At 38.4% G+C, this 27,888-nt stretch overlaps 1 protein-coding gene across 2 annotated transcripts in view; it reads right to left on the bottom strand.

Moving 5' to 3' along the window:
• sema3aa (sema domain, immunoglobulin domain (Ig), short basic domain, secreted, (semaphorin) 3Aa) overlaps window positions 1-27,888 on the bottom strand; it is a 98,121-nt gene that overhangs the window by 14,479 nt on the left and 55,754 nt on the right. Inside the window, exons 1-6 of one of the 2 annotated variants that reach the window (XM_039668010.2) lie at window positions 21,594-22,151; window positions 8,189-8,349; window positions 6,308-6,370; window positions 2,211-2,330; window positions 1,529-1,622; window positions 1,317-1,436 (exon numbers count right to left, since the gene is read on the bottom strand). In XM_039668010.2, the coding sequence (XP_039523944.2) occupies window positions 1,317-1,436; window positions 1,529-1,622; window positions 2,211-2,330; window positions 6,308-6,370; window positions 8,189-8,349; window positions 21,594-21,705 (670 nt within the window). In that variant the 5' untranslated portion in view covers window positions 21,706-22,151. Of the gene's footprint in view, window positions 1-1,316; window positions 1,437-1,528; window positions 1,623-2,210; window positions 2,331-6,307; window positions 6,371-8,188; window positions 8,350-21,593; window positions 22,152-27,888 lie in introns of those variants that run through there. The other variant, XM_089126612.1, reaches the window with a different exon arrangement.

The raw sequence follows: 27,888 nt of genomic DNA, 5'->3' as shown, positions 1-27,888 counted from the left end.
AGACTGGCCTCAGAATTTTCACTTGAACCTGGCTTGATTCTTTGGATTGTTGATTTTCTTAGTTGTAGAATCCAGCAGGTCAGGACAGGAACTTCTCTCTCGGTCAAGATGTCTACTTGCACAGGCTCTCCTCAGGGATGTGTTTTATCTCCTTTATTGTTTATTTTATATACGAATTCTTGTACCAGCACTTTACCAAACAGGCACCTTATTAAGTATGCAGACGATACTGCTTTGTTGAGTCTACTGTATGATGATGAGGAGGATCATGGGCCAGTTCTTGACTATTTCTTAAATTGGTGTGAAAAGTCAAGCCTCCTTCTAAACACCACAAAAACAAAAGAAATGTCCATTGATTTTAGAATGACACAATCATCAAATTTAACTTTTATTAACGGGGAGGCTATACAATCGGTTACAAATTATAAATATCTTGGCATAGTGATTGACCATAAGCTTAAATGGGATCTGTGGTCTGACCTCATCAGTACTAAGACTCAACAAAGAATGTACTTTTTAAAGAAATTGTCATCTTTTAATGTTCACAACAAAATGCTTCAGATGTTTTATTCTTCTTTTATTGAAAGTGTGTTGGCCTTCTGCATCATCTGCTGGTTTGGAAATGCTACTGAGGCACAGAAGAAGTCTGTAAGGAAAACAGTAACACTGGCCAGTAAACTATTAGGGATCACGTTACCAAGTGTGGAATGCATTTACAGGGAAAGAGTAATGAACAAGGCAAAAACCATTGTGGGAGACAAGAGGCACCCTCTTGCCTCTTCATTCGAACTACTGCCTTCTAGGCGACGGTACTGCCTCCCTCTATTCACTAAAAATAGATCAAAGTCTTCATTTGTGCCTCAAGCAATTAAGCTTCTAAATAGCTAAGTTACATAGGTATAGGATACTCAGCTGGTCTGGTATTGCTTAAATCAAATAGGTAGTTAATAAGTGTAGGGTATGTGGAATTATGGGCTAAGTGTAGTAGTATGTGTCTTTGTATTTTTTCTTTTATTTATTTTATTTTTGTGTGTGTGTATGATGTATGTCGTATGTATGTTGAAATGCCTACTTGATTGCTATGCAAACAAATTTCCTCACGAGGACAAATAAATGTACTTACTTACTTACTTACTTACACTCATAAAGACAATCACTTGATTCATTAGCATTTTTGAACAAATCAATTGAATGAATATCTCAGTGACTCACTCAAAGATAGTCACTTCCCGAGTTAGTAATTAAGTTAATACTCAGTGACAGTGACGTTATTCATCACAAAACTAACAAAAATGTTGTCCAGTCAGAATATTTACCATTCAGCCATCTGGAATCATGCTGCTCAGTTCTGATTGGATGATGTGACCCAAGTGTTCGGAAAATGGCAAAGTCTCGCCCCATGAAGTCTGCTGATGTTCCAGAATACAGTTCTCCATCTGACAAATAGAGTATGAAATCTCCAATCAGACCACAGATAACTGAATCTAACATGTTAAAAACAAAACAACAACATCTCTGATTGGCTCACCGATCAGGAGGGATGAGGACTGCATCTTTGGATCATAGGGACTTTTCCCACGTCCATTATCTAAGTAGCTGGCATCCAGTCTAAAGATGTTGTCCTGTGGAAAGGGATAATGAATTAACCAACCAAAGCAAGGCATGAATAGTAATTGTGTGAGGTAATGGAGAGGTGAAAGTCAAAAAGTGCCATTAGGATCTTGTTCAGGAGACACAAGTCTCTCAATATTAAAAAGAAAAATTACAGTTTTGGAAGAAAAAACACAAAATCCTTCAACTCCTACTTTAGATTTGGATCTCTCTAAACTCATGCAAAAAAGAACAGCACTCAGCTTTTCTTGTGTTACGTCGAGGCGTTCAGTGCACTTAGGCCATGATTAATTTGTGTGGATCAAATGGTGAAATTCAATGACATTTTTCCACCATGTAAAGGCCATCTCATTTCCCACAGTTGAGGCACTTCTAAATAACACACTCGCTGCTTTGTGACACTCTCATTTTCTACTTCACTGGGCTGAAATTGTTAACAGGTTAAATCATCAATTTCCTTTTCATTCCTTTAAACAGTTTGGTGAATGTGCCTTTGAGAGATGTACCGTATGCACATGAGTACATGAGCATGTTTTAATGCTGAGATTCAATAAAAGAAAGTTATTGATGTAGAGTGTGTGTGTGTGTGTGCTGTGTACCTCTGCTCTTTTCCCCATCTCCAGGTAAGAACAGATAGGATGGAAGGCTCCAGTCCCACATATGTAAATATGCGTCTGGTTATACGACTGCAGCACACGCACAAAGTTTGTGCATTCTTTCTGAAAAAGGCATAACAAAAAAAATATGTGTTAACCAACCAGATATTAAAAAAAAAATTCACCAAACAAACATTTGTTTTGCTAAATATACATTTGAGTATATATACATATATACACTCTGTGTATATACACACAACAAAATATACCACGTTACAAGTTTTCTTGTAAAACACTTTGCAAATACAATAATATCTCACTTTCAGACTCACTGGCTCTTTATAACTCCTCTAATGCAGTTATGTTACATTGATAACTTATGATGAAAGATTATACTGCAAGTACATTTTGAGAATGCTTCTAAATTGACATGAGATCTGTAACAAATAGGCTAACAAGAGATTTAAATTCTATGTAAGCCTAATATTTAAGCTTTTCATGTCATTAAAATGCCTTTGAGTTCCTGCTGGTTGACTGATGGCGATCCCACCTGTTATATCCATCTCAATATCCTGTCAGCCAACTCTCATTAGTGCTAAAAGTGTTAGTGTGTGTCTGGTTTTGATGAAAGGGAAATGTATAGCACATGTCTTTGGCCCATCTTAGTGAGTTGGCGCAAGCCGATGAGTGAATTGTTTCATGTGAATGAATGCTCTTTAATTCCCTTTCAATTGCAAAATATGCGAGGGCTAGGTTCAACAATAATAAACCCAAACGTTATAAACATAGTGCAGGCACAAACACACACCTATGCACGCGCACACACCTTTCCACAGCTATTGAGAAAATAAAGCAGGTCCATCTGTGTAAACACTGATGGTCTCGGGCCGATGTGTGCTGTCTGAACGTGAGTTGTCATTAAAGAGCACAGAAAAGGGTGTTGCCATCTCACCACAAAAAGACAATTTTATTCACTGTACGCATGTGTGTGTGTGTGTGATGAAAGCAAAACAGAAGAATAGATAAATGCAGGCCTGTTTCCAGTTCAGTTTGTACAGGCTTTTCAAAGCACATAATAAATGCTTGTATAGCAGTCCGCATCAGCAGATTTTGTGGCAACACATTCGGTTCTCTTATAAAACCAAAGACCTACCTCACCTGCAACTTCCACACGGCAGCCAATCAGATCACTCCCTCGCACATATGTGTGACCCATCTCTGTCAACCCACACAAAGGAACTTTAGTGTTTCACTGTAATGGCTTTTCTAAGCTAAAGGAAATGTGTATATTCCTAACATAATCATTCCATGTGTGCAATAAAACGAATCTCTTCCTGCACCGGGCGGAATGTTTCCCATGGCCATTATTGTTTTTAAGGCCCTCGCCTGCTCCGATAGAGCCAAGTACAGCATTAACGTGAGATAGAGGTGGCTGATCTGGCACTCTTTGCAGTTTACTATGTATACAAACCTCAAGTTGTAATAACTGGGTGGTGTACTGAAATTACAGTGTAACTACTGTGTAATTAGACACATATAACCCTGCTGTTTTATCTTCAAGGTCCATAAAGAAGCGGCCAAAGCTGTGACGCAGAGAAGTGAGCGTTCCTTTATAAGAGTGAGAGATATATGATACCCTTTCAGATAAGAGAAGAGTGTTGGAGATTATGCTTTAGACACATCTGCAATTATATGCAATACTAACAACACAGTAGTGACTAATTTCATTCACACATGAGTGAAGTCATGAAAAGATAATAACAGTAAAGTGCTTGTCAATGTCAAAACTAATGCACAGTTTTTAAAAAGTACAGACTGATTCACCCTGGCAAACATAATGAAATATTTCCTTTTCTAACGAATTCAGAATAATTTATTGTAAGAATTTAGACTATAAAATGCATAAGTTCCAAACAATACAGTTTGGTAAATGGCAAAGCAAATTTCAAGATATCAAGATATAATTACATAATGTAGACAATTAATATACAAAAGAGACTGACTTACTTACTGTATCTAATCATTGTGATTCTACGGCACAATGTTCATACTGTATTCTAGTCATATTTGCTCTGAAGACATATACAGTCGGCATTTAATTATAATAATTAGTAGAGCAACTACTGGGAAATTACTATGAAAATCCAGCAACTAGTAGCCAGGAATATACCGTAAATTCACAGTAAAAAAAATTGTGTACAGTATCTTTGTCATCTGATCACAACCTCACCAATTGTTTGCAAATCATGTATTTAAATGTATAATATTGAGACTTGAATGAACAGTAATGAAATGAGCTGCCGAGATGTTTAACCCTCATCTCACATGAAACACAGCAAGAGTTTAGACCGAGCAGCGAGGAAGTTGTACCAGCTGCCGTTCTGGGCTTGTTTTTGCCTCGTCTTGCCAAGCCAAATGTGAGAATGAAGAGCTTTATGTTTGCCGAGAGGGAAATGCACTGGTAATACCCTAATCAAGCTTTCAACAACTCTGTATCCAGAATAAACATTTTCACAGCACGCAAATGCCATTATTCTGAACCGGTGAATTAGTGTGTGTGGGTAACGCCAAATAAACCCCTCACAGCCAGTGCCAAAAGCTGAGATACATTCAGAATGCATGTGGTAGACATGTGATTCCTGCACCTCATTGCAATATCAGGTGACTTTATTTAAGGCTGTACGTCTCAGAAGTAGGTCTTGTGAGTTATCTGTAATAATCCCGCTCCCCTTCTGCCCCCCATCTCAGAGGGAACCCAGCCGTGAAATTACCATCAGATACAACACACACATACAGAGGGAGAGAGAGCCGGGTTGATAAATAAACCATTTCTGTTGTATAGAAAGGCCAAGGGTTACTGGAGCCAAACACAGAATATACAACTCTCAAGAGGAACAAAAGAACGTGCGCACAAGCAAAACTCCATTGCTAACAGCAACCGTGATCAATCAAGCCAAAGCGCACATGCAACACCCGGCCTGAGTAATGCAGGTCATGAGACGCAAATACACTGAAGGTTCTTCAGTGAACAGTTTCTTATCATGAACCATTCGTCAAGTTCATGTTGCTTTGGAGATTAATAAAAGGTTCTTGACATTGGGTGTCCAAATCAGTGTATTCGAGCTATGGGCTTAGTTAAAATCAACAAAATCTAAACCCATTTTGTCTGCAGATTTTGGTAAAAAATAAAATGTAGAATTCAGAGTATTTTTCCAACATTTATTTATACACTACCATACTAAAGTTTTTTTTTTTAAAAGGTTACTATCACAGTTATAAAGAATAATAAAAAATAGTAACATTACAAAATATTATTACAATTTAAAATATATTTTTTTAACTCTTTCCCTGCCATTGACAGAATTATCCGGCTTTCCGTGTTTTCATTAGGTGGCGGAATTACACAACTCCTAAAAGAGTAGATTAAAACACTGGCAAAAAAGGAGCAGAAACAAGCAATAAAAGTATTGCTATATGCATGTTGTATTCTTTGGGGGAATACACCTGATTTTCTTATCTTTTTTTTCTCTAAATTTTGCTTTTTCTATGAAACTTAAAAAAGGAAAGCATGAAGCTAGAATAAAAGTTGTTTTTTTGTTTTTAAAGAAGAAGCTCTGTTCTTTTTATACAGTATATTGCATGTTCAGATATTCATACAACAAAATATACTGGTGGCCATGAAAGTTAATATATTTATAAGTATAATATATATATATATATATATATATATATATATATATATATATATATATATATATATATATATATATGTCACATGATCCTTATAATATGCTGATTTCATTGACACTCAAAAAACATTTCTAATTATTATCAATGTTGAAAACATTTGTGCTGCTTAATATTTTCTTGGAAATTTACTATAATTTAGGATTCTTTCATAAATCGAAAGTTCAAAAGAACCGAATTTATTTGAAATAACATATTTTTGTAACATAAATCATCTCCCTAACCCCAAACTTTTAAATGGTAGTGTATTTTAAAATATTTTTTAAAAGTGAGTGACATCCCAAATATACCCACACATTCACTGGGGTTCGATGTAGTTTTGAGGTAAAAGGAAGTTGTCGTCCCACACTTACCACAAGGTCTTTTCCAGCCCACTTGCATTCATCACGTTTGGAAGGTGTGGCAGGCCAGGCGATCTATAAAACAGTGAAAGAGAGAAGGTGTGAGAATGTGTGCGGAGCGAACACAATGAACTGCAAATGACTGACTAAGGCGCTCGGCATGAAACCTGGCTGTAAAATAATCAACGACTGCTGCCTGCCTTCCTTCTGCCACCTCCATCTGTGACGACGACGAAGACAGAGGATAAAAACTACCATTCCCCTTATCCTGCGAGCACATAGAAAGTTTTTCATCCTGCCTTATCTTCCTCTGAGATCTGCTAAGGTATTCAGTATGCGAAAGTAATTTGATAAATTAAGATAATTTGCCAAGTTCTTATCTTTAAACGATGGCACTGCTGAAGTATGCATGTTTGTGTGAGTGTTCAATAAAAGCCAGCTTTAACCCTTACTAGGACTGAATATAAAGCAAATGGTCTGCAGCCTCCAGGACAAAGAAAGAATAAAATCGTGAGAAAGAAAGAGGAAATCAAAGTAATGGAATCCAGAGAGAGGAACAAAGAGCGATTGAGAAGAGAGAGAGAGAAAGAGAAGCATTACGCTGCAGATATGATCTGGGAATGAAAAACAGAGAGAGGCAGGCTGAGATCAAATGGGCAGATGGAAAGAAGGGGAAAGTCGACTCAGATCTGGGCTGTGCAGTTATTAGGAGCGAGATGGACGTCTCTGATGACCCTGGGTTTCAATGACACACTCCATAAAATCTCTCACTGATCTTTCTTTCTAAATGTAGACAGGAGGAAACAGCATGAATTATGATTCCCAACCTGAGCTTTAACTTAATTTCCCAATTAACTTTTTTGCTCACTAGTGGTTTTCCAAAGTTCCAAGCCCCTCAGCATTCTCACTATCCACAATTTTGACATCGATACCATAAAGAAAACTGCCATATAGATATTTTTAATATTTTCTCATAATTTGGCAGAACTTTCAGACACATGCGCTTTCTTTCTCAAATGTTTATGTTCACTTAAAATAAAACTGACTGAGTTTTCGTGAACAGGCATTTCCATATTAAGCTGAATATACGTTTGCTTTAAAAAACTGGCTGAATTTAAAAGACAGCTGAAATTTAGACGATTAATACTGTTTAACATTATTCTAAAAAAGGGAAAGGAAATTGTTTTGATGCAGATTTTGATTGACTCATTTGATTATGAAGACAAACTGTGTTGGTTGAAATAACATGCCCAGATGAACCATTCACAATAAATCCAGGAACATAACATTCATTCATATGGACTTTAAGGTGACATAAGCCCCTTTCACAAAGTGCGTTGATCCCGGGAAATTGGCGGGAAATTGGCAGAATGCCTTCTGTGTGAACGACCTGGGATTGATACCGGCATCGATGCAAGGTTGGGGACCAAGTAACATTGCCGGGATCAGTCTCGGAACGCGCGCTGTGTGAACAAAAGCCAGGACCAATACCGTAAGGGGTGTGTCATAGTGATGACGCATGTGCCATCGCGCGACTCTGTTGCTCTTACAAGAAAGTTTGTGTTCGTCATCAACAAAGAAAGGACAAACAAATGTCTGCAAACTGGAACGAATTGGAGATCGTCACTTTCCGCGCTGAAGCTGAGATTGTTCACCAGCTTTGTGGAACAAACGTGTGCATGTTTTCGACGCGTACGTTACACGTCTCATCCTGACGTCATGTGTCTTTCCGGGATCTTTCCGGGTTGTGTGTGAACGCACTCACAGATCCCGGCAAATCACTGGCAGTGTGAATGAACCGAAATCAAACAATCCCGGGAAAAATCCAGGGTCACATTATCCGTGTATTTTCCGGAATCTCTGTGTGAAAGAGGCTCGAGAGTTGTGTGTCACCTGTTTGATATCTCTGTTGATGTTGACCAGGTCAAAAGAGAAGACATGATCCTCCGCTCCGACCAGTAATCTCCCTCTTTCCTCATCCATCAAGAACGTGTCGTAACCTGAACTGTTTGCCAATCCGGTGAAAGTCACTAGATTACTGGATTCCAGCATTTCTGAAAGAGAGAACAAGAAAAAGAAGGCAAACTTAAGTCTAAAAAGAAAAACAGGTTACATTCATATTTCCTTCAGTTCAGTAAATCGCATGTGACATTTTAGTCGAAAGTTCAACAAGTAGGTCACAAAATGTACACCTGCATTAAAAATCATTTGCAGCATCATTGAGAAACAACACTAGTCATGTGTTTAGTTACACTTTCTTTAAAATCACCTCAATGGTTAGTGGAGCACATCTGTATCTTTTCAACCATAGCATGAAAATTGCTGAAGAAAACGCAATCACAAGGATCTAATCTGAACCACGTAATCATACATGGCTGGATAACCAACACTTTATGTGTGTGCACTGGGTTTAAGGTGGTAACAGGACAGTTCTAGCATTTGGCACTTAATCTACATCTGTAGTCTATATTAAGACAGAGGGCCTGCTTACATTTGTGTGTATAAAAACTGTGCAACATCACAGTACAAGAATCCGATCGACTGACGTACAGTAGTTTGCCAAGAACTACGTCTTTCAGCACCAGCACTAAAAGTCTCCTTTAAATACAGGTGTGTCTGACTTATTTGCACAATTATTCGGAGTAAATCCACAATACACTCACAAACGACCACACACAGTTTGTTAGATTGAGCGAGCAAATTAGTACCGCTTTATTTGGAATCTTAATAAGTCGGGTCAGAGGTATAACTAATCAAGTAAAACTGCTTTTGTTTTGGCTGTTCTGTTGATAGACACAGCCAAAGAAACAGCACTAGACCAGACACTGTGAAAATATAATGACCCAAGACGCCAAATCTGCCAAATTTGTCACTCTCCCAGTGAGCAATGAAACAAGGTTGGATAAAAGTAAGGGGAGGGAAATCCAAGTGAAGAGGAGATGAAGTGAGAATGATAAGGAAGAGGTGAAAGAGAGAAATGAGTTTGGAAAAGAGCTTGCAGGAGCCACTGGCCAGAACATCTGCTCATGGGAGAGGGTGAGGTCAACATCTCTGCAACGTTTCTGCAACAAGCACACGAATCATAATCAACAGTGACATGCAAAGACTGCAGCCCCTCTCCAGAGCCCAGATCAATCCGCTCCTATAGTAGCCATCTGCGTTTCTCCCCGCTAGGATTCTGGACATCTGTGTGGTTGTGGGAGAGGAAGAGAGCGAGCAAGGAAAAGCGTTAAGGAGAAACAGACCATCCATCCTTTGCCTGTGTCAATAACACTGCATATCAAATGTAGAACAGCATTCCCACAGGACCGAATGCAGAACGGGCACAGTTCAGTCCGTCCGTTCCTGCTGAATTCAGCCTCTGCTTCTAATACGAGCGTTTCGTTAACCAATCACAAGTAATATCCAGATATATGTAGAGATGCCATGCCTGTCTGACAAACTCCGGCTGAGACAGAATATTGAGTATGTTCTCTTTCATGTAAGGATAAACAGGGAGAGGGGTTTTATTTCACCCTGGAGGGTTTTAAAGTGATGGATCACACAAAAAAGAAATTTCTGTCATCATTTACACACCCTCATGTTTTTCCAAACATGTATGAGTTTCTTTCTTCAATTGAACACAACAGAAGATATGTTGAAGAATGTCTGTATCTACACAGTTGCTCGTCAATTGCTTGATTACCAACAATCTTTAAAATATTGTGTTCAACAGAAGAAAGAAACTCATACAGGTCTGGAACAGCTTGAGGGTGAGTAAATGTTGACAAATTTTCATTTTTGGGGGAACTTTATATTCCTTTCAGTAATATCACACAAGCTGCTGTACTCTATATCAACATGGATTATTGCTTTTATACAGACACATTTCTGTATAATTCATTACATATGTTATTTGTTTAACATATATAAAACCATTCAAAAGTTTGGGATCAGTAATGTTTTGTTGTTGAAAGATATTAATACATTTATTGAACAAGTATGTATTAAACTGATCAAAAGTGACACATTTTTTTTACTGTTTTAAATAATGCCTATTTCAAGAATCCTGAAAACATCTATCACTATTTCAATTTTCAATCACTATTAAAATTCAAATTTTGTCTATATTTTTTATCAAATAAATGCATCCTTGATAAACATACATTTAACAACCCCAAATTTCTGTACTTTCAAAATAAATAAATACATAAATGGAGATGAAGACAGAGGGGAGTGATACAAGACATATGAAACTATAGCACAGCACTGTAAGACATCAATTCTCTGGGTCAACAATCTGTTCTTAAGGTAGCAAAACTGTATACAAAAACATTTAAAAGCAGAATACTGCAATTGACCAATCAGAATCAAGTATATCCAGAGAGCTGATTAATAATTAATACCAAGCATTCTTCATAGGTCAGTAAAATACAAAACATTGCCAATTCAGAAAACCATAAACACTGGTGCATTAAAGAAAGTCATAATGTCAAAAAAAAAGAAAGAAAGAAAAAATTTTTATGGATGAATAATTCACAAGATCAATAAAATGACTAAGATGAATTTTCATTTCATTTTGACTTTAAACTGACCTTTAGAACCAATAATGTATCAGCAATAACTTTTTTAACCTCCAAAGGTTCAGAACGCTTTCTCCTGTCAAAGCAATTTGCAAAGACAACTTTAAATAATTATTTTAAATATATTTCATAATTCTAAATCAGTCTTTTTTTCAATATTGTTGGTTTAACTTAAAAAATGAAGTAACCTGGCTGCCTTCAAATTTTAAGTTCATTGAACTGGACAAATTGGATTAATACAATGAAGGAGATCGATTTAATCATCAAAAACTCAAAATATTATGTTACCTGAACCACGTTAATTATTTAAGTTGATTTGACAAAAGAAAAAAATGTTGTGATTACAAATCATGAACATTTTTTTTAAAAGTGTAACGTCAAATGGGAGAGTATTTGAGAAAGCAGTTTGAAAACTAATTCTTCAATTCCACCTGTTGACTTTAGTGGTTAAAACATTCAATAAGAAATATTAACAGTCAAAAGTATAGTGCATTTTCAGGAAATAAAAGAAACCAACACTGTTTTCCTCTTGCCAGACTTCAGGGGAGGCCTGAGAGAACTTAAGAGGACATCCTGGAAAGAGACTTCATCTCATCTTTCTTTTTCTCTCCCCTGGCTCATTATTCTAACTCATCTAGTCTTTGCATCTCTACATCTGCCAAATATTCTTATTCTTAGCCTCCTTTTCCCGTCACTCTCTCTATCACTCCCGTTAGGTGAAGTTCTCCAAAGCCTCACTCTCCTGCCATTCTGGCTCAAGATCTGACGGCCACGTCTGGCAGTTTCACTATTCCCCAGCTCAAAGTGAGCGACTGGTGCATGAACTCTGAAGACAAGGCATTTCCCCCCCTAAAATCCTGCCTTGGCAAGACCACCACAAAAGGTAGTCATCTGATGATCCGTGAACACACAGATACACACACACTTTATCTGGGGATGCATCAACCTGAATAAGAGCTTAAAGTAAATAAGGTGTGAGTTTTTAAGAAGAAAAAAGGTTAACAAAAGTTTCTCCCTCTTTCTCAGTCTCTCTCTGCCCTGCAGACTGAGAAGTGAGCTGTCAACACTTTATATATCACAGCAAAGTCTGTCATACAATTTATTTATACACTGCAACATTTGTTTGTTTCCAAGAGATTTATGATGTTACAAATAAAACTCCAAAATAAGATGAAAACCAAAGAGCATTACAAAGCAAAACTAACAACTTTGGATTAAAAAAAAACCGTGGCAAGTAATCAAACATGTTGAGCTGCGATGCGAGTTTAAGTTTGGCTATGGCTCGCTTTTTTCATCCCGTTTCCATTCATTATTTTTTTGTCCAGTCTCTACTATAGCCTATGCATCAACGAAATAATGTTGAGCAAAACTATGCATTTTAAAAACTTGCGTTCAAAACAAGCTAGACAAAGAGCAAAGGAAAGATTTCAAACTTGACAAACTGCTCCAAAAAACAAGGACTTAGGTGGAAACATATGTGTGGAATGCATATATATATATATATATATATATATATATATATAGCATCTATGCATATATACAACATTTTTATATAGCATATATGCATATATATAGCTTTTTTATGTTTTAAGAATTTACACTTATCAAGTGATATTTTTGATAAGGCATTTCAATAATTGATTAACAGTAAAAAGCTAATTTAAAAGAAAAATGTTATACTTAAACGGTGACACAACCCTAAAATAACAGTTGCTTAAAGCTACACTGTGTGATTTTTACCCCCATCTAGCGGTGAAAAGATATATGACCATCCAGTGAATATTAGTTTCTGTTCTTCTCAATTCCGATTTCGTTTTAACCCCTACGGTGGCCAATGTAGTCCAAGATTAACATGGCTTCCAGTTCGACCTCATCCATGAGTGTTAACTCAAACGTAAACGCGAAAGGCGAAGCTTGAATTAATGGGTATGTCCCTCTTTGGCTAATGTACTTTCAAGATGGAGGGGCAACATGGCGACCGACGTTAGAACCACTCACCCGTATGTATTTTCAATGGCATATTATACGCTCACGAGAATACTTTATTACTTGAACGAAGTAAATACACATATATTTTTGAAAGAGCTGAGAATAAACTAAAAGAGTTACACAGTGTAGCTTTAAAGGACAAAAAATGTAAAAGAGAAGCATGTCCAACATAACACACACGACCTGTGTTGGTGTGTGGAAAACGAGTGGAAAACTAATAATACACAAAGTCTAAAGGGTATAAACCAGTTTTGGACTATGGTGAGGGTGTATAGTTATGCATCTCTGCATCTGTGAGTGTAGGTGTGTGTATGTGCATTGGAGGGATGGGAAATGTGTGTGTATGTGTGTGCATGCTGCTGCCACTGTGCTTTAGCTCTGCCTCTGGCTACCAGCCGCCCCAGGAGAGCGAGGGAAGTGAGGAAAGAAGGAATAAAAAGTGAAAGAGTGCTGCAGATGGTTTTGGGCGCTACCTGTTTATTTAAGCCAGAACAATGGCGTGCTTCAAAAGACACGTCGTCGATCTTGACACGGTTTTGGCAAAAGTTCTCCTTCTCCATGTTCTCTCAATGGGCTAAGTGTGTGGTTCGGTCTTGTCGGTTTTTCGCTTGAGAGAACCTAGATTTTAGAAACAGCGATTCGCTTAACATGCTGTTTCGCATATTGCTTTAAGCTCTGGGATATGAATACGCCTGTAGTTTCGCTTCATTTTAACTTGCTCTCGCATACAACCGGTCGCAGGTTTTGGTAAGTTTCCTCGGTAACCATGCTAGATCTTGGCCAATGAGAGCTCAGTCTGCTCGACTGACAGCTAGTGAAGGGCTGCCGAGAGCGGACCGACACCCGCGGGTCGACATTTGATTCCTCTGACACCAACAGGAAACATAATCACTGTGTCAAATCTCTTTATGCACATTAGTTTTAATAAAAGACGCCTCTGTACGAACGGATGCTTTATGTCACGGCCAACTGCCTCAAATTTCCATTAACAAAGCCAAACGGTGAGCTGCTTTTTTGCAAGACACGTGTGGCAATTATAAAGATGAATTTGTTAAGCTTAAAAAGGAATACTTGACCCAGGTGTCTTTATTTACTCAACCTCGTGTCCTTCCAAAACCAAAAGAATTTTAAAGAATTTCCTGGCGACTATTTTCTTTGTGAATGAAGATTGGGACTGTCAAACGCAAGGAAGACTAAAAGCAGGTGATTCCTACAAGAAATTCTGAGTTTTCACTAAAAAATCTTCACAAGACTTTCCAATTCATGCATTTTATATTCATTTATCAGATTCATAAAATCATCTCAGTGATTCATTCATTCCCTGATTTAATGATCCAGTGTTTAACAGCCCACTGGAGGGGAACATTAGGAAGACTTATATTTTGGTTTGTTCATTACACCAAGTTTTTTGTAGGACTTCAAATAGTTCATATAGACTTGGAATAAAGCCTAAGAATCATATGGATAACCTATAGAACACTTTTATAGTGCTTTTGTGCTATTTTTGAAAAAAAAAAAGATTTTTAATTTTAATTTAATGTAAAAACATATATTAGTTATATTCAAAAACTGTCTTTTTATCTTCCACAAAAGAAAAGAAAAATACAGGACTGGAACAACATTAAGCTGAGATAATAATGACTAATGATGCTCATTTTTCTGTGTACTTTTCCTTTAAAACTATCCATATACTGTGGTTATAATTTAGAAAAATGCGGTCTAATTAAACTGAATGAATTTTGAGCTTAAAACATAAGCATATAGATCTAAAAATGTAAATGTCACATTGGAAGTGGTTACATGTATGCACGTTCATGCTTTCTTAGTTGTTGCGATCTAAAGCTGAAAGTCGGTTTGTGCACGCTACAAAAAAAATCCAACATCGTTTCTGATCTCCTCCATTGTAGACTGTGTGTGACCGCAGGAGATTCCTGTGTTGCCCTGTTCTACAGAGCGAGGGGAGAGTATGTGGAACCATTTAATTACCCCTGAATCTGCTCACGACATGACGGGTGAACCACAGAGTCTGTTTAAAACTGGCCTCCGGCCACAGGCCGTGCAGAGAAAGCACAATCCACTCTCCACAGCTCCAGATGACATACAAAACACAGCGCATACACAGAGCGAGAGTGACAGCCAAAGACAATGTGACATTAAAATAAATGGCCGAGAGAGGAGTTTGACAAGAGGGAAAGCATGAGGTAATGTGCTTAAAGATAACTTTTATACTGATCTTTTAAATACTTTTAGTCGTCTTGGAGGTGATGTAAGTTATACTCGATTTGCAGGTTCATTCTAAAAATTAACAGAAACAGACAGAAATATCCCAGACAGGGCTTACATGACTAAAATTGACACATATGCGAGAAAAAATGTGTGAAAATACTTTAAAATGTAGTTACCATTGCTGACAGTTAAAGTAGTAGTTCACGTTTTAAAAAAAACTTTTGCAATCCTGGAAAACAATCCCGGAATGTTTTCATCAAAAACCTTAATTTCTTTTCGACTGAAGAAAGAATGACATGGATATCTTGGATGACATGGGGGTGAGTAAATTATCAGCAAAAATTTTTTAAAAGTGAATTACTTTATGTTTTGTCTAAATGTATCAGTGTTTCCTGCATGCTCACAACAACAAAAAACATAGCGTAAGCCGTGAAGTTGATTTGCGAACAAGTGATTCTTATGAACTGGTTCTTTTTACTAAGTCAATCAAAAAAATATTCACGTAACAGCTTCAAACTCTTTACTTTACTCTTTACAAACTTAGTTTTGCATCTTCACTGAACTGCGATTCGACTTTTCCGTGATATAATACTAAACTTTAGACAGGTTGTTATTGTGAAATGTAAATATGTAGCATAAATTAGTCTGACAGCATAAAATTGGAACAAATTTATACAATATTCAACTAAAAAAGGCTAAAGTTAAACTACAATACTTCTGAATATCATGAAACTCATTAAAGCATGCTGATGATATTTACAGCCTTAACTAATTGGCAAAATCGGATTGGTTCAAGTCGCATCTGCAGCCAATGACCTTGCTGCTCAACATTTAAATGGCTTTAATTTCAGAGTTTATCTAAATCATCCAACATCCCCAGCTCCACCTGTATAGATCTGCTATAGGTAATTGATATATGCCATTTGTGCAGCAGCAATACATACTCACAGCAGTGTATCGACATTGGCACTAGCAAGTTCCTGTACAGCAGCAATAATCAACAACAGCAGCAGCGTAGCAGATCTATTCCGCCAAATACATTAACATTGTTATATCCATTACCATGCTAAACATTTTCAGAGAGTGGTCATGATAGAAATATATATATTTAGAGTATATAGTCTGGATCATTGACAAGGAAACACACACACACACACACACACAATTTGACTCGTCTGGAAATGCATGTCTAAGGAGACACCATTGAAATTCAATAACAGGTGCACCACTTCCCAACACACTACAATCGAGTTAGTAATCGAATACACAACACATCACACACACTGCATCTGAATATTCAAACACACTCCTTATAAATACATCTGTGTTATTAAGAGGAAGCTAAATGTGCAAATCCTTCAGCCAAGTGGGTGCTGAGAGTCATTAAAGGAGTCTAACATCTAATAGGGCCAACAGAAGACTAAACACAACAGGATGTGATGCGTAAAAAGGTCAATAAGGACGAAGCCCTTCTACTGCCACAGAGTAAATAATTCATTCAGTAGAAAGACTTCAGGTGACCTTCAATTTCCTTACAGCAGTCGGGACAGAAGGAAAGAGCCAAATAAAGCAAGAGAATGAATGTGAGGAAGGACATGAACTATAAAAGAAAAACACCGAATCAGAGAAAGATAGCAGCTTTTCCAGTAACAATCTACTTTTTCCAACAAGCAGTGGAGCACAACAAAATTGATTTAGCAATGACTTTTTTTTTCCACTTTTACAATTGAGTTAATAATCAAATGGTTGGTTAAAAAGTCTCTCTCTTATATTGAGCTTTGGGAAGACCTGTTAATTTTAGTGAATCAGTTAATTCAGACGGTTCACTTAAAATTAATATTCTAATATTAATAACTATCGTTTAAAAAATAGATGCGTGATAGTGTAAATTGCGGAGCTCTGCACATGACGTGGAATAAATACTGTTCATTTGTTAGTACCTCATTTTTGTGAACATTGACATTAAATTGTAATCACATGGCTACTAATTTGTTCTCTGATTTCCATGTAGTTATTTCATGGCCACTAAATTTACCTCCATTTAATGAATCTAATAGCACAATGTGACCACTATTTAACTACACTGTAAAAAAAAAAAAATATTGTTGGTTTAACTTAAAAAAATGAAGTAACCTGGTTGCTTAAAATTTTAAGTTCATTGAACTGGACAAATTGGATTAATACAATGAAGGAGATCGATTTAAGCATCAGAAACTCAAAATATGATGTTATCTGAACTACATAAATTATTTAAGGTTGATTTGACAAAAGAAAAAATGTGATTACAAATCATGAAAATATTTTTTTTACAGTGTAAAATGAGGGAAATAATATATTGTGGGAACTAATTCTTAATTCATGGCCATGATATCTTGATTTTCATGGTTTGTTTTTAAATAGTATTTAGTGTAAATTGAACTATTTATATACGGTCCATAATATAATAAAAAATTATATTGTTTAACTGTAACTCAGTTGGCTTGACAAACTCCAGTTTAAAAGAAGCTTCATCGTGTGAAAATGAGAGAGAGAGAGATCTACTTCTGGTGAAGAGGGTTAGAAGAGACAGGCAAGAGAGACGGATGCAGATGAGGCCGTGAGAGAAAGAGAAACCAGCATCATTCCCAGCCTCTCCATATAATCATTCCCATCCAGCCCAAAATCCTGGCACGACGCCAGCTTGCACTTCACCCGGCAGCCAGCGAACAGCCCGCTATTATAGGATGCCTCCAGTCTGCGTCCAGTGCGGTCGGGCGCGAGTGTCTATTTCGGAAGATTTAGGCTGAATTCCGACGACTCGCAGTCTCTCGACGTCCCAGTGTCGCCCATCCCAATCAATCCCAGGAGGCCATGGGGCATGGTAATGAAATGGGAAGCCTGGTAATTACGCGGTAGTGAGTAATTATCAGGTTGTTTCACAAGCACTTTAAAGTCCCGACGCACCATTTTATCAGTGTGTGACAGCGGGATGGCCTTTTTCATGAAGGGACCCCCTATCAGAGGCGAGAGTCCACACGTTGCCACCTGCAGGGGGCAGTGTCTTCATATGCACCGACCACCTCCACCCTGATCTGGCATCTCAGATGGTATTTATGCAGGGTTATGGGCACACATGGGCCCTGTAACCCACCGCTAATCCTATAGTGTGAATTCACAACCTCGTAACCACAAGTTTGAGATCCGAAAGGCAACCCGACAGCATCTGACAAGCATGTGAAGGCCTATCCCACAAGCCTCCTCAAGCACTGACAGATGAACGGGGCCGCTGATAGCCCTGACAAGAGCAATTTTCACCAACGGTAGTTTAAAACATACGAGGGGAATAGAGAGACGGCATAGCGCTGGTATAATTACAGGGAGGGGAAACGAAGAGGAAAATCTATCACTCGGACATCGTTTAACAACTAAGATGGATCTCTCTGTCTGTGATCATCCGACTGGCCTCCCCGGAGGCGGCATGACTGTAAGCGGCCCTGAATTGCAAACTCTATGTGAAACTCTGTGTGTGAGAAAGCGATGTCGTCCCCCCTTCTCGGCGCTCGCTCAAGTGTGCGTCTCTGGAGAGCATGTCTGCGCGTTTATTTGGCTTAATTACTATGCTGCATTCACAGGGGGAGTGAGAATGAATGACACTTCACTTAACGACTATCCTCTCCTGGCCAACTACTGTCTGCCCACCGCCTTCATTAAAACAGCCGCTCTCTTCCCTTCCCGCTCCCTCTTTGCCACTCTTCCTCCATCCTTTCCTCTCTTCCTCTCTCTCGTTTTAACACTCAGACACTGTGTGGGTGTGAACAGCGATCTGTCATACTGCAGAGCATCAAAAGAGCCATCAAGCACCTGTGGACTATGTCTCTCTGTTACACACACACACACAGAGACACACACAGCTCTATCACCATGGCCAGGTGTCTAATTATCTAAGCCTCCCTCCATTCTCACACATCTTTCTGGCCAGAAACACAGACGACACATTTTCTTTCCAACACACACCACTTTACAAATCTTTGTTAATGATAATTTCAACATTTCCTAACACATTATTAAAATCAAAAGTTGTATTTGTTAACATTAGTTAATGCACAGTGAAGTAACATGAACATAAAAATGAACATCTATATTTGTATAACCTAACATTAACAATTAACTAATGTATTACTCATGGTTAGTTCATGTTAGTTCATACATTATTATAAAATGTTAACCTTTTATTTTTACTCAGGATTTACTTAACACGCCAGAATGAAATACCTCGCACGGTCTCCAAACCAGGCATAAAGCGATCGTTTTATCGTTTTGTCCGTAGCTAACGGCAAACGACAGGACATTAGTCACGGATTTCTGTAGCGTCGCACTGGGTAGCTGCCCTGCCCATATAAAAATAAAAAACCTGGTCCACAAGTGTTCATTAAACATCAATTATCATCAATTGTCACAGAATTTTCATGATCATTGGAAATGTCTGGTTAGGATGCAGCATAACGGAATTCAGGGGTAAAAATATCCAATGGGGACCATTTTGACTTTCCAAATTTATTTTATGTATGCTAATGTCTAAGCTGTGCAGCCTCTATGTTGTTTTGAATGCATATGTCAATCAAACTAAATCCTAATCCATTACGACATATAAAAAACTCTAACATGAATCAGAGAAAACATAGCCATAAAGTGGACAGGTGGCATAAGTTTGGAAAGCATTGTGGTGACGCAATGTGAGACTGTTTTCCCACAATGCTTTGGGCCATCCAAGCACAACAGTATTAACTCAAAGAAGCATGTGATTGATCACAGGTGGACTTGCATCTTTTTTACATTAAAGTCTCCTTTCCTCTTAAAGTTAAACAGCAGATGCTCATGGTCAGAGCAACAATTGGTTTCTTAAACACTCTCTCTCTCTTCATTCTGCATGCTCTCTCTTTCTAAACAACACATTCTCAGACAAAAATAAATCGTCTTTCTCTGTAAAAAAAAAAAAGAGAGCGCATTAAACGGACCCTGGTGGGGTAAACCCATGCCACACACAGACAGACCTTACATTTGACACACCAGAAGCACAGATTCACTGACAGAACAGAAGGCTATATTTACCAAATGAGGGAGAGAGATCACCGCCACACATTGATGCGTATACTTTTGGGTCATGTTCCTGAACAAAGAACCACAGCAGACCCGCTAAGCTTACATTAAAAAGGGAAACAGCCCAAAATATGCCAAATATGTTGCCGCTTATTTCCGTGAGAGATGAAAGCTCTGGGTTACAAAGAGGCTGCTATAGTCTGGATCTCTCCGCTGTCTCCTATAAAATAGCACAGCCCGGAGAATAACATGTTTGCTGTTACCACCATTCACGCATAGCGGCCAGCATCACCAGAGTCTTCAAATCCAACACATAGAGAATCGTGCTTCAAAATATGCAATGTGTGCGAGTATGAGTATGCATGCTTGCTGGAGTGTGTCCAAATGCCAATACAAGAATGAAGATCAGGACAAAGCTAACGCAAACGCATTTGTGACACATTTGTGGCATGTGCTTATTAACACCAAATAATGTTCCTCCTTTTCTTTTAAAAAGCCAAAAATCTGGGTTACAATGAGCAACTTACAATAGAAACGGGGCCAATTCATAAGCAATAAAAACCCAGTTTTAATAGTATAGCCACTAAACATAAACAATGCATGTTAACATGATTTCAGTTAAAAAAAAAAAAAAAAAACACTTAGTAGTTTTTTTCTGGGTAGTTGCATTTAATTTCACAACTTTGTTGCCATGACGATAGAATGCAATAAATCCTAAAATGACTTTAACAGCTTTACAATTCAAATAATAGAGGAGAATTAATGTAAGTGCTTTTATAAAATTAGAAGCGTTACATTATTGCTTTAAAACCTTCCAAAAATTGGCCTCATACATGTATAGTACATTGTACTTCACTGTAACCTTGGTTTATTCTTTTTCTTTTTTTTTTTGCTTTAAAGAAAACAAGGAGTAGGTCAAAATAATGTTTTAGTGCTAATCTACATACTGTCGACTGAGTTTAACTTGTACTGAACCCACAATATTTCTTTAAAGGATAGCTGTAAAATCAATTTGCAGGCAAGATAAATTAGATTTCTGGCCACAACTGCAGAGTCATTACCCACGATACCTCATTCAGAGTTCACAAACCATAAGACAGGGTACCAGTGCAGAGTTTAGAGCTATATAGAACACTGGAAAAAATTATGTAGAAGAGCCAATACATGCAGAAACACCACATGGAAACAATCTGTCAGTGCAAAATTTGAATATATCATTATGCAAGAAAATGAGAGAGAAACTAGAAAAGGGAATTAGACAACAGTGACAGTGAAGAAAGTCAAATAATAATAATTAAAATATATATATTTACATATATAAATAACAAAAATAATCAAGTTTGAGAGTACACATACTGTAGGTATAAGATGGGTAGTAAGAATTCGAAAGGTAATAAAGCTTGTGAGCATTGTGATATGGTGATGGGTCTGGTTGCAAAACTTACCCTTATAAGAGAGCTTGAGTCTGGGCACATTGTCTTTGGTGTGCTGGGGTGCAACTCTTCCAGGTAAAGCCACCCCACACAACAGCAGAAAAATCCCAACTAGGTAATCCATGGTGCTGGAGCGCTGGCCTCCAGCCCAGGGGGGCTTGCAGCCCACAGTGCCCAGAGCAAAGGGCTTCCCTCTGGGATAGCCGAGATCTTCCGAGTCCCTCCTTACTTCAAAAGATCCAGCGCCTGGAGCTTCTCCCCAAGGAGGCAATCCGAAATCAGATCCCAAGCGAGACAGGAGACGGGGGTTCACATGGCTCCATGTGGGGGGCGTTTCACCGGTCGCGGGGGTAAAGGTGTACTCCTCTGGGATGCGTTCTCGGACTGGTGGGGAGGACCGCAGAGAGGGATTCTGTGTTTGTGAGAGAGGTAGAGTTTCAGAAGGGGATCCGGCAGACCCTCTCTCTCTCTCCGCTCTGGCTTCGCGCACACACACTCTCACACACACTCTCACAGACTGCTTCTGCTTGTGTCCACTGCTCAGCCTGAATGAGAAGGAGAGGGAGAGAGAGAAGTACACCATCCACCGGAGCGCAGGAGAGGGAGGGCGAGCAGCTGAAGGGGGAGGAGGGGGTTGAACGAGGGAGCGGAGCTGAAAGGAGAGGTATGCGAAAGACTCTTCTGCAAAGGTTTGCTTGCTCTGTCTGTGTCCTTCTTTTCTGCATTGCTTATACGCTGCACCTTCAATGCATTGTCTTCCCAGCTGCTCTCTCCTATTTGGCTTTCTGACAGACCTTCACATTTTAGCACATTCCTAGCCTCTAAAATATTTCTGTCTGGTCTCCAATACTAATACAATAGTGTTAAAAAATGAAAAATAAAGGAAATATCTAGATTACAAAATCGAGAAACGAATGAATAAATAAATCCTCTGCTATTTCAAGTTGTTTTCTCGTTTTGCCACAAACCATGTGTCCACAAACCATCTTCAGCCTTTCTACTAAAATATAAGGGCGAGTAAATCAGACGTACTGGTAATCCTGAACACAAATCAGAAAGTGAAACATCGAGCCAGTCTAGCTAGACTAACCTGCATTCTTCTCTCAGTCACTCTCTGCTTGTTGCAACAAAGCCTCCGATAGACAGAAGTGTTAATGTGTGATTTTTCACCCCTGAGTGCTAAAGACAAAAGTGCCTCACAAACACCAGCTGAGTGTGTGAAGGTATTTAACAACCTTGCAAATGTGCAAAAAAAAAAAAAAAGCACAGATCTCTCAATGCCTTTAACATGTCTGTGTGTAAGTGTTTCCTGCTTTCACGAGCGGGATGCCAATATCTCATCACCTTTATTATATCAAACATGCTCTTTAGGTGTGTACACCATAGACTTGTGGGGATGATGGACAGACCCTACAACCTCCACACCTCCTTATATCAGAAGGCTAAAACAAACACCTGTAGCCTGGTCTCCATCAACTCACAGCAGAGCCCGCATCCCAGGTGGATCCGCTGGCATGTGGAGGTCTTCCTCTGGTCGTCGTACTCTCGTACACAGCTACGTGAAGGGGATTTGTCAGGGCGCTTTGACTTATGATGTCTTAATGAATTGCGACTCGCAGTGCACTAAAATGAGATACCTCATTGACAACTAGTTTCCAGAAGCCTGTCAGTAGCAAAGTGGCAAATATAGCCTCTGAAACATGAGATCCACTGAGGAGCGGCCTCCTCGAAACATCCTGTGAGTCAGAGAGGCTTTGATAAAAATGGCATTTGTGTTGGGATATATACATTTGTACAGTGTTCCTGTAATCATTGGGGCAGATGCAATGGGTCTTTGACACCTGTTGGTTTGTGCAATCTACTGTATGAATAACAAATGTAAATAATTATCTGTCTGTCACTTACGACTAGTCCTTTAGGCAAATGTTCACATTGCTGGAGTGTACAGTGTGTGCAAGACCACACATCTGTGTAAGTTTTATAATGGCAGTGGATTGCAACCAACAGATTGAAGCTCAAGAGTAGACTGCGTATGGCCGTTTGGCCGTAAGCTAGAATTTTACTTTGCGACGTGTTAGATATGAACATTTTTCTTACACAAACTCATCGTTTTGCTTCAGAATGCCTTTATTAACCCACAGAAGCTGTTTGGAGTTTTTTTTTTTTTTTTTTTTTTTTTACGATGGATGGACGCACGTTTTTGAACTTCAATCTGTTGGTTGCAATCCACTGCTATTATAAAACTCGGAAGAGCCAGGATGTTCATTTTAAAATGAACTACTCCTTTAAGGATGATATGAGCGATGGTTGGTGACTACATTTTTTTTGTCTGAAAAAATATAAAATATCCCAAAATCTTAGAAACACAGTTAATTTACTTCAGAAGGATCAACATTATCAACTAGGATCATAAAATACCACATAATGTTTTTTTTTTCAATTGATTAATTATTAAATGAATTATTAATCAAAATTATTAATTGAGATTTCAATATAAATAAATGCATTCTATAGATTAGATATTCAAGATTTAAAAGTTTGATATTATATTTAAAAAGTCATGTTAAATGTCTTTTTTTTTTGTTAAAATGTATTCGCTTTAAGTATGTGAACACTTCTTTACCTTCACTCTCTCATTCAACTAGCCATTCCCTTCCTGGATTTTGTTCTTTAGAGGTCATTGTCATGACTATTACGATAATTGCCGGCCACGTTCAAGGTTCCCCTCTGCCGGAAGGAACTTCCTGTTTGAAAGGTCACACTTCCTGTCTGAGTAACACACAGCTCTGACATCTCTCCAAACCATGTACACCAAGTCAGCAGATATTACTAAACCACACGCACTTACCCTCCTGACGGACTTTTGGGGTAGGTGAGTGGAGGAGAAGAGGGATGGATGGAAAAAGAAAGAGAGGAGAGGTGCAATATTTGCGTGGCATAAGACATCAGTCTCCACTCTACCCACATCCTTCACTCGCAGTGATGACAGATCAGACGCCTTGGTCTGCTCAATCAACACATGGCCCAGTGAAAGAGAGAGAACGAGAAAAAAGAAAAAAAATCACATCTGCTCAAGAACAACAAGCCGTACACACAGAACTGAATTTTGCGTAGTGAACAGCACAAGTATAGATAGATAGATAGATAGATAGATAGATAGATAGATAGATAGATAGATAGATAGATAGATAGATAGATAGATAGATAGATAGATAGATAGATAGATAGATAGATAGAGGCAATGACAGCTATAAAGTGGAAATGCCAAAGCAGAGAGGGCCAAAAACAAGCCTCTCTCTCTCTCTCTCTCTCTCTCTCTCTCTCTCTCTCTCTCTCTCTCTCAAGAGAGTATGCAAGTAAACCTAGGGCTTTATCACACTCCGAAAAGAAAGGGAGCTGAGAACGTAATCACTTTACCAGAGATTCCAGCTGGGACAGCAAAGCCCCCTGGAACATGTACTCTATTACTTGATGTAATAGAGAGGTGTTACACCGGCAGTGGAGACAGGAGGTGATGAGAGAGAGCGAACGCTGATGATGTTGTGGGTTAACTCTGACTTTTTAACATTTTTTATAATAGAGGAAAAAAGGCAAAAGCAATCTCTTTTATGCTTGAAATATATTAAAAACCTTTTCTACTTGTTTCAGCACTGTGAGCTTCATGACGGAGCACGCCGATGCTGCACTGAATTTGTAAGTTTTCCTCAGAACTTAAGGGCTACTCATTTAGTACCTCCTGTCCACTTCCATTTCGGATAAGGGTCTTTCCTATGCTTCATCGGAGGTGCGGGGGTCAGAGGTCAGCCTTCATTTCACAAAAGAGGTCAAAGTTCGAGAACAAGCGACAGAAGTTTCATAATCTACCGTTCCACCCTCCACATGCCCCCACCTTGACACCCTCCCCCCATGAAAGCTTTTGATATTAAATCTTTTTCTTTGTAAACATAATTTAAATAAACAGTGACAAAACCACATGATGATGTATGAGTGAAATGGCACCCTCATACAAACATAAAAGAGAGTCAGGGTTGAGAAACCGGGCTGATTTTTATATTTTTTTATCAGTAATTTGTTCCCGTCTATCACAGTGGAGGAAGCATCCCGCAGCGTCTTCGCCACAGATGCATCCGTTCCAGCGGTGCATCAACGGGGTCTTCGAATTTCAGAAGTGATTTACAAAGCAGAACAGAGGAAGAAAGAGGGAAAAAAACTTTCATCTGATTCATAAAGTCTGACAGTGTCTGGACTTGTCTTACAGGTGATGTAATGTGAGTGGCAGACAGCAGGATGAGGTGGAGATATATCACCGTGTAGTTTGGCATGGGACAATCTCAAGTTAAAACGAGAGCTAATGGAAGGACTTTGTGCACCTGGATCTCATTCACTGTAGATTTTTGGATTTGTCAGCTAACCAAGTATACTAAATGTCTCATGCTAAAAAAGAGAAAGGGTAGTTTGAAAAAAATACAATAAAGTACTGTGGTTGTACCATGATGTCTGGGATCAGATGGTAATACCATGGTACTTTAGTGAAATCACCATGGGACTGAATGCTTTTGATCTATGTTGAATCTTCAGTGCCATTTTGAGCATCAAAAACTACCAGCGAAATCTGATTCATCAATTAATGATTCTTCTGAACCAGTTATTTCAGTAACTCAAAAACATATAGTGCAAACAGCGTAGACCGATTCTTGAACAAATGAGTCATAAGAATCAGATCTTTTTAGTAAATCATTCCCAAATGAATGACTCTTATGAACCGATTCTTTTTAGTGAATCAAAAACACAGCATAAAAAGTGTAGTCTGATTCCTGAGTGAATTACTCTTACGAACCAGTTCTTTTTAGTGAATCAAAAACATACTGTACAACCAAGAGTCTGATTCCTAAACAAATTAATTTTATGGTTCTTTTTAGTCAAACAGAATCAGAGCAGCAAATATAGTCTGAACAAACAATTGTTTTAATGCATAATAGTTTGAAAAGATGTCTAATGAATCTTTCACTGAGAACCGAATACTTTAGACTGGTTCCTGAATCAACATCTGATTCACTTACTGAACACACATACACATGATATAGTTGCTACCAAAAAAACATTTGAAGTTAGTGAAAAGTGTATAGCCCAATTACTTGCTTTAATAGACTCAATACCTAAAAAGAATCACCATTAAACTGAATTATTCAGATCAGAACAAACAACACTAGTTCCAGGGTAGATATTGAATCAGCTTTCAATAGATGTGCAGGTCTCCGCTCTGGATCACAGGAGTTTATTGTCCGTTGGAGTGCTCCTAAAAAGCACTAGTGATGTGGAAAGGCCTAGTCAAGTTTGTGAGGAAGCTGAACTAATCCAGGAGGCAAAAGGTCTTTTTAAATCTCATGTATATGTAAATGTTGTGTGGCGTCAGTGAATTGCTCGGTCCGCAGAGCTTAACTCCAGATCGGCTGAGACAACAGAAAAGCGCTCATTATTCCATTTGTCTAACCCAATCAGAAGACTTAAGCCGGCAGAAAACCCCCCCTGGAACCCCCAGTCAAGGTGATTTGTGTTTAAGAAGGACACAGAAAGAGCATTAGTTTCTTTGCATGGCTGCAGGAATTAAAATGTAACCAAATCAAATGGAGAGTTTCAGCTACAGGGGTCAATTACTGTCTGTTTGGAAATGGTAAGTGGGCTTCACGAAGTTCACAAAAGTTTAAAAATCAACCAAAGACATACAAACAAACATACTGCTGTGAGTCGAAGCGAACCGTTCAGAATGTTAGTGCCAGATGGAGATCTTTGGCCACTGTGTGGCATCTAATTATTATTTTCAGCGCCTCGCACCATGGACACAGCATTTTTCAGTTGTGTCAATCAAATTAAACTTTCATAGTTGACTCAAAACTGCAGTCCTCTATTCCATTCTGTTGATCCCTGGCCTGAAAATACATTTTGACACAAATATCATTTAAACTGATGCGATACGCAATCCCAAAATTTCAAAGCCGGCCCTTTTGGGTACACTACATATACAAATCCTATATACTAATACTAATACTGTATTTAAAAAAGTAAATAAATTAAAAAAAAAAAAAATAAAACCTAAAGGACACCAAAGGCTTATATAAATCTGTCCTGCATGTCCTGAATCTCTGGTCTTGGATATCCCCGTTGTCAGGCACAGGGCTCTTCAGCTTGGGAAAACTATCACATGGAGATTGCAGTCCTGCCTGCATCTCTATTAAACATTTACACGGTTGTGAAACGAATAAAAACTAACCGCCAGCACTCACGTTACAGCCAAGCTGAGGAGTCATAT

This window comes from Pimephales promelas, chromosome 24 (assembly GCF_988280905.1).
Source record: "Pimephales promelas chromosome 24, fPimPro1.hap1.1, whole genome shotgun sequence".
Classification (NCBI taxonomy): domain Eukaryota; kingdom Metazoa; phylum Chordata; class Actinopteri; order Cypriniformes; family Leuciscidae; genus Pimephales; species Pimephales promelas.
Note: the sequence above shows the minus strand (reverse complement) of the source record. Positions and strands in the feature narration are given on the sequence as shown.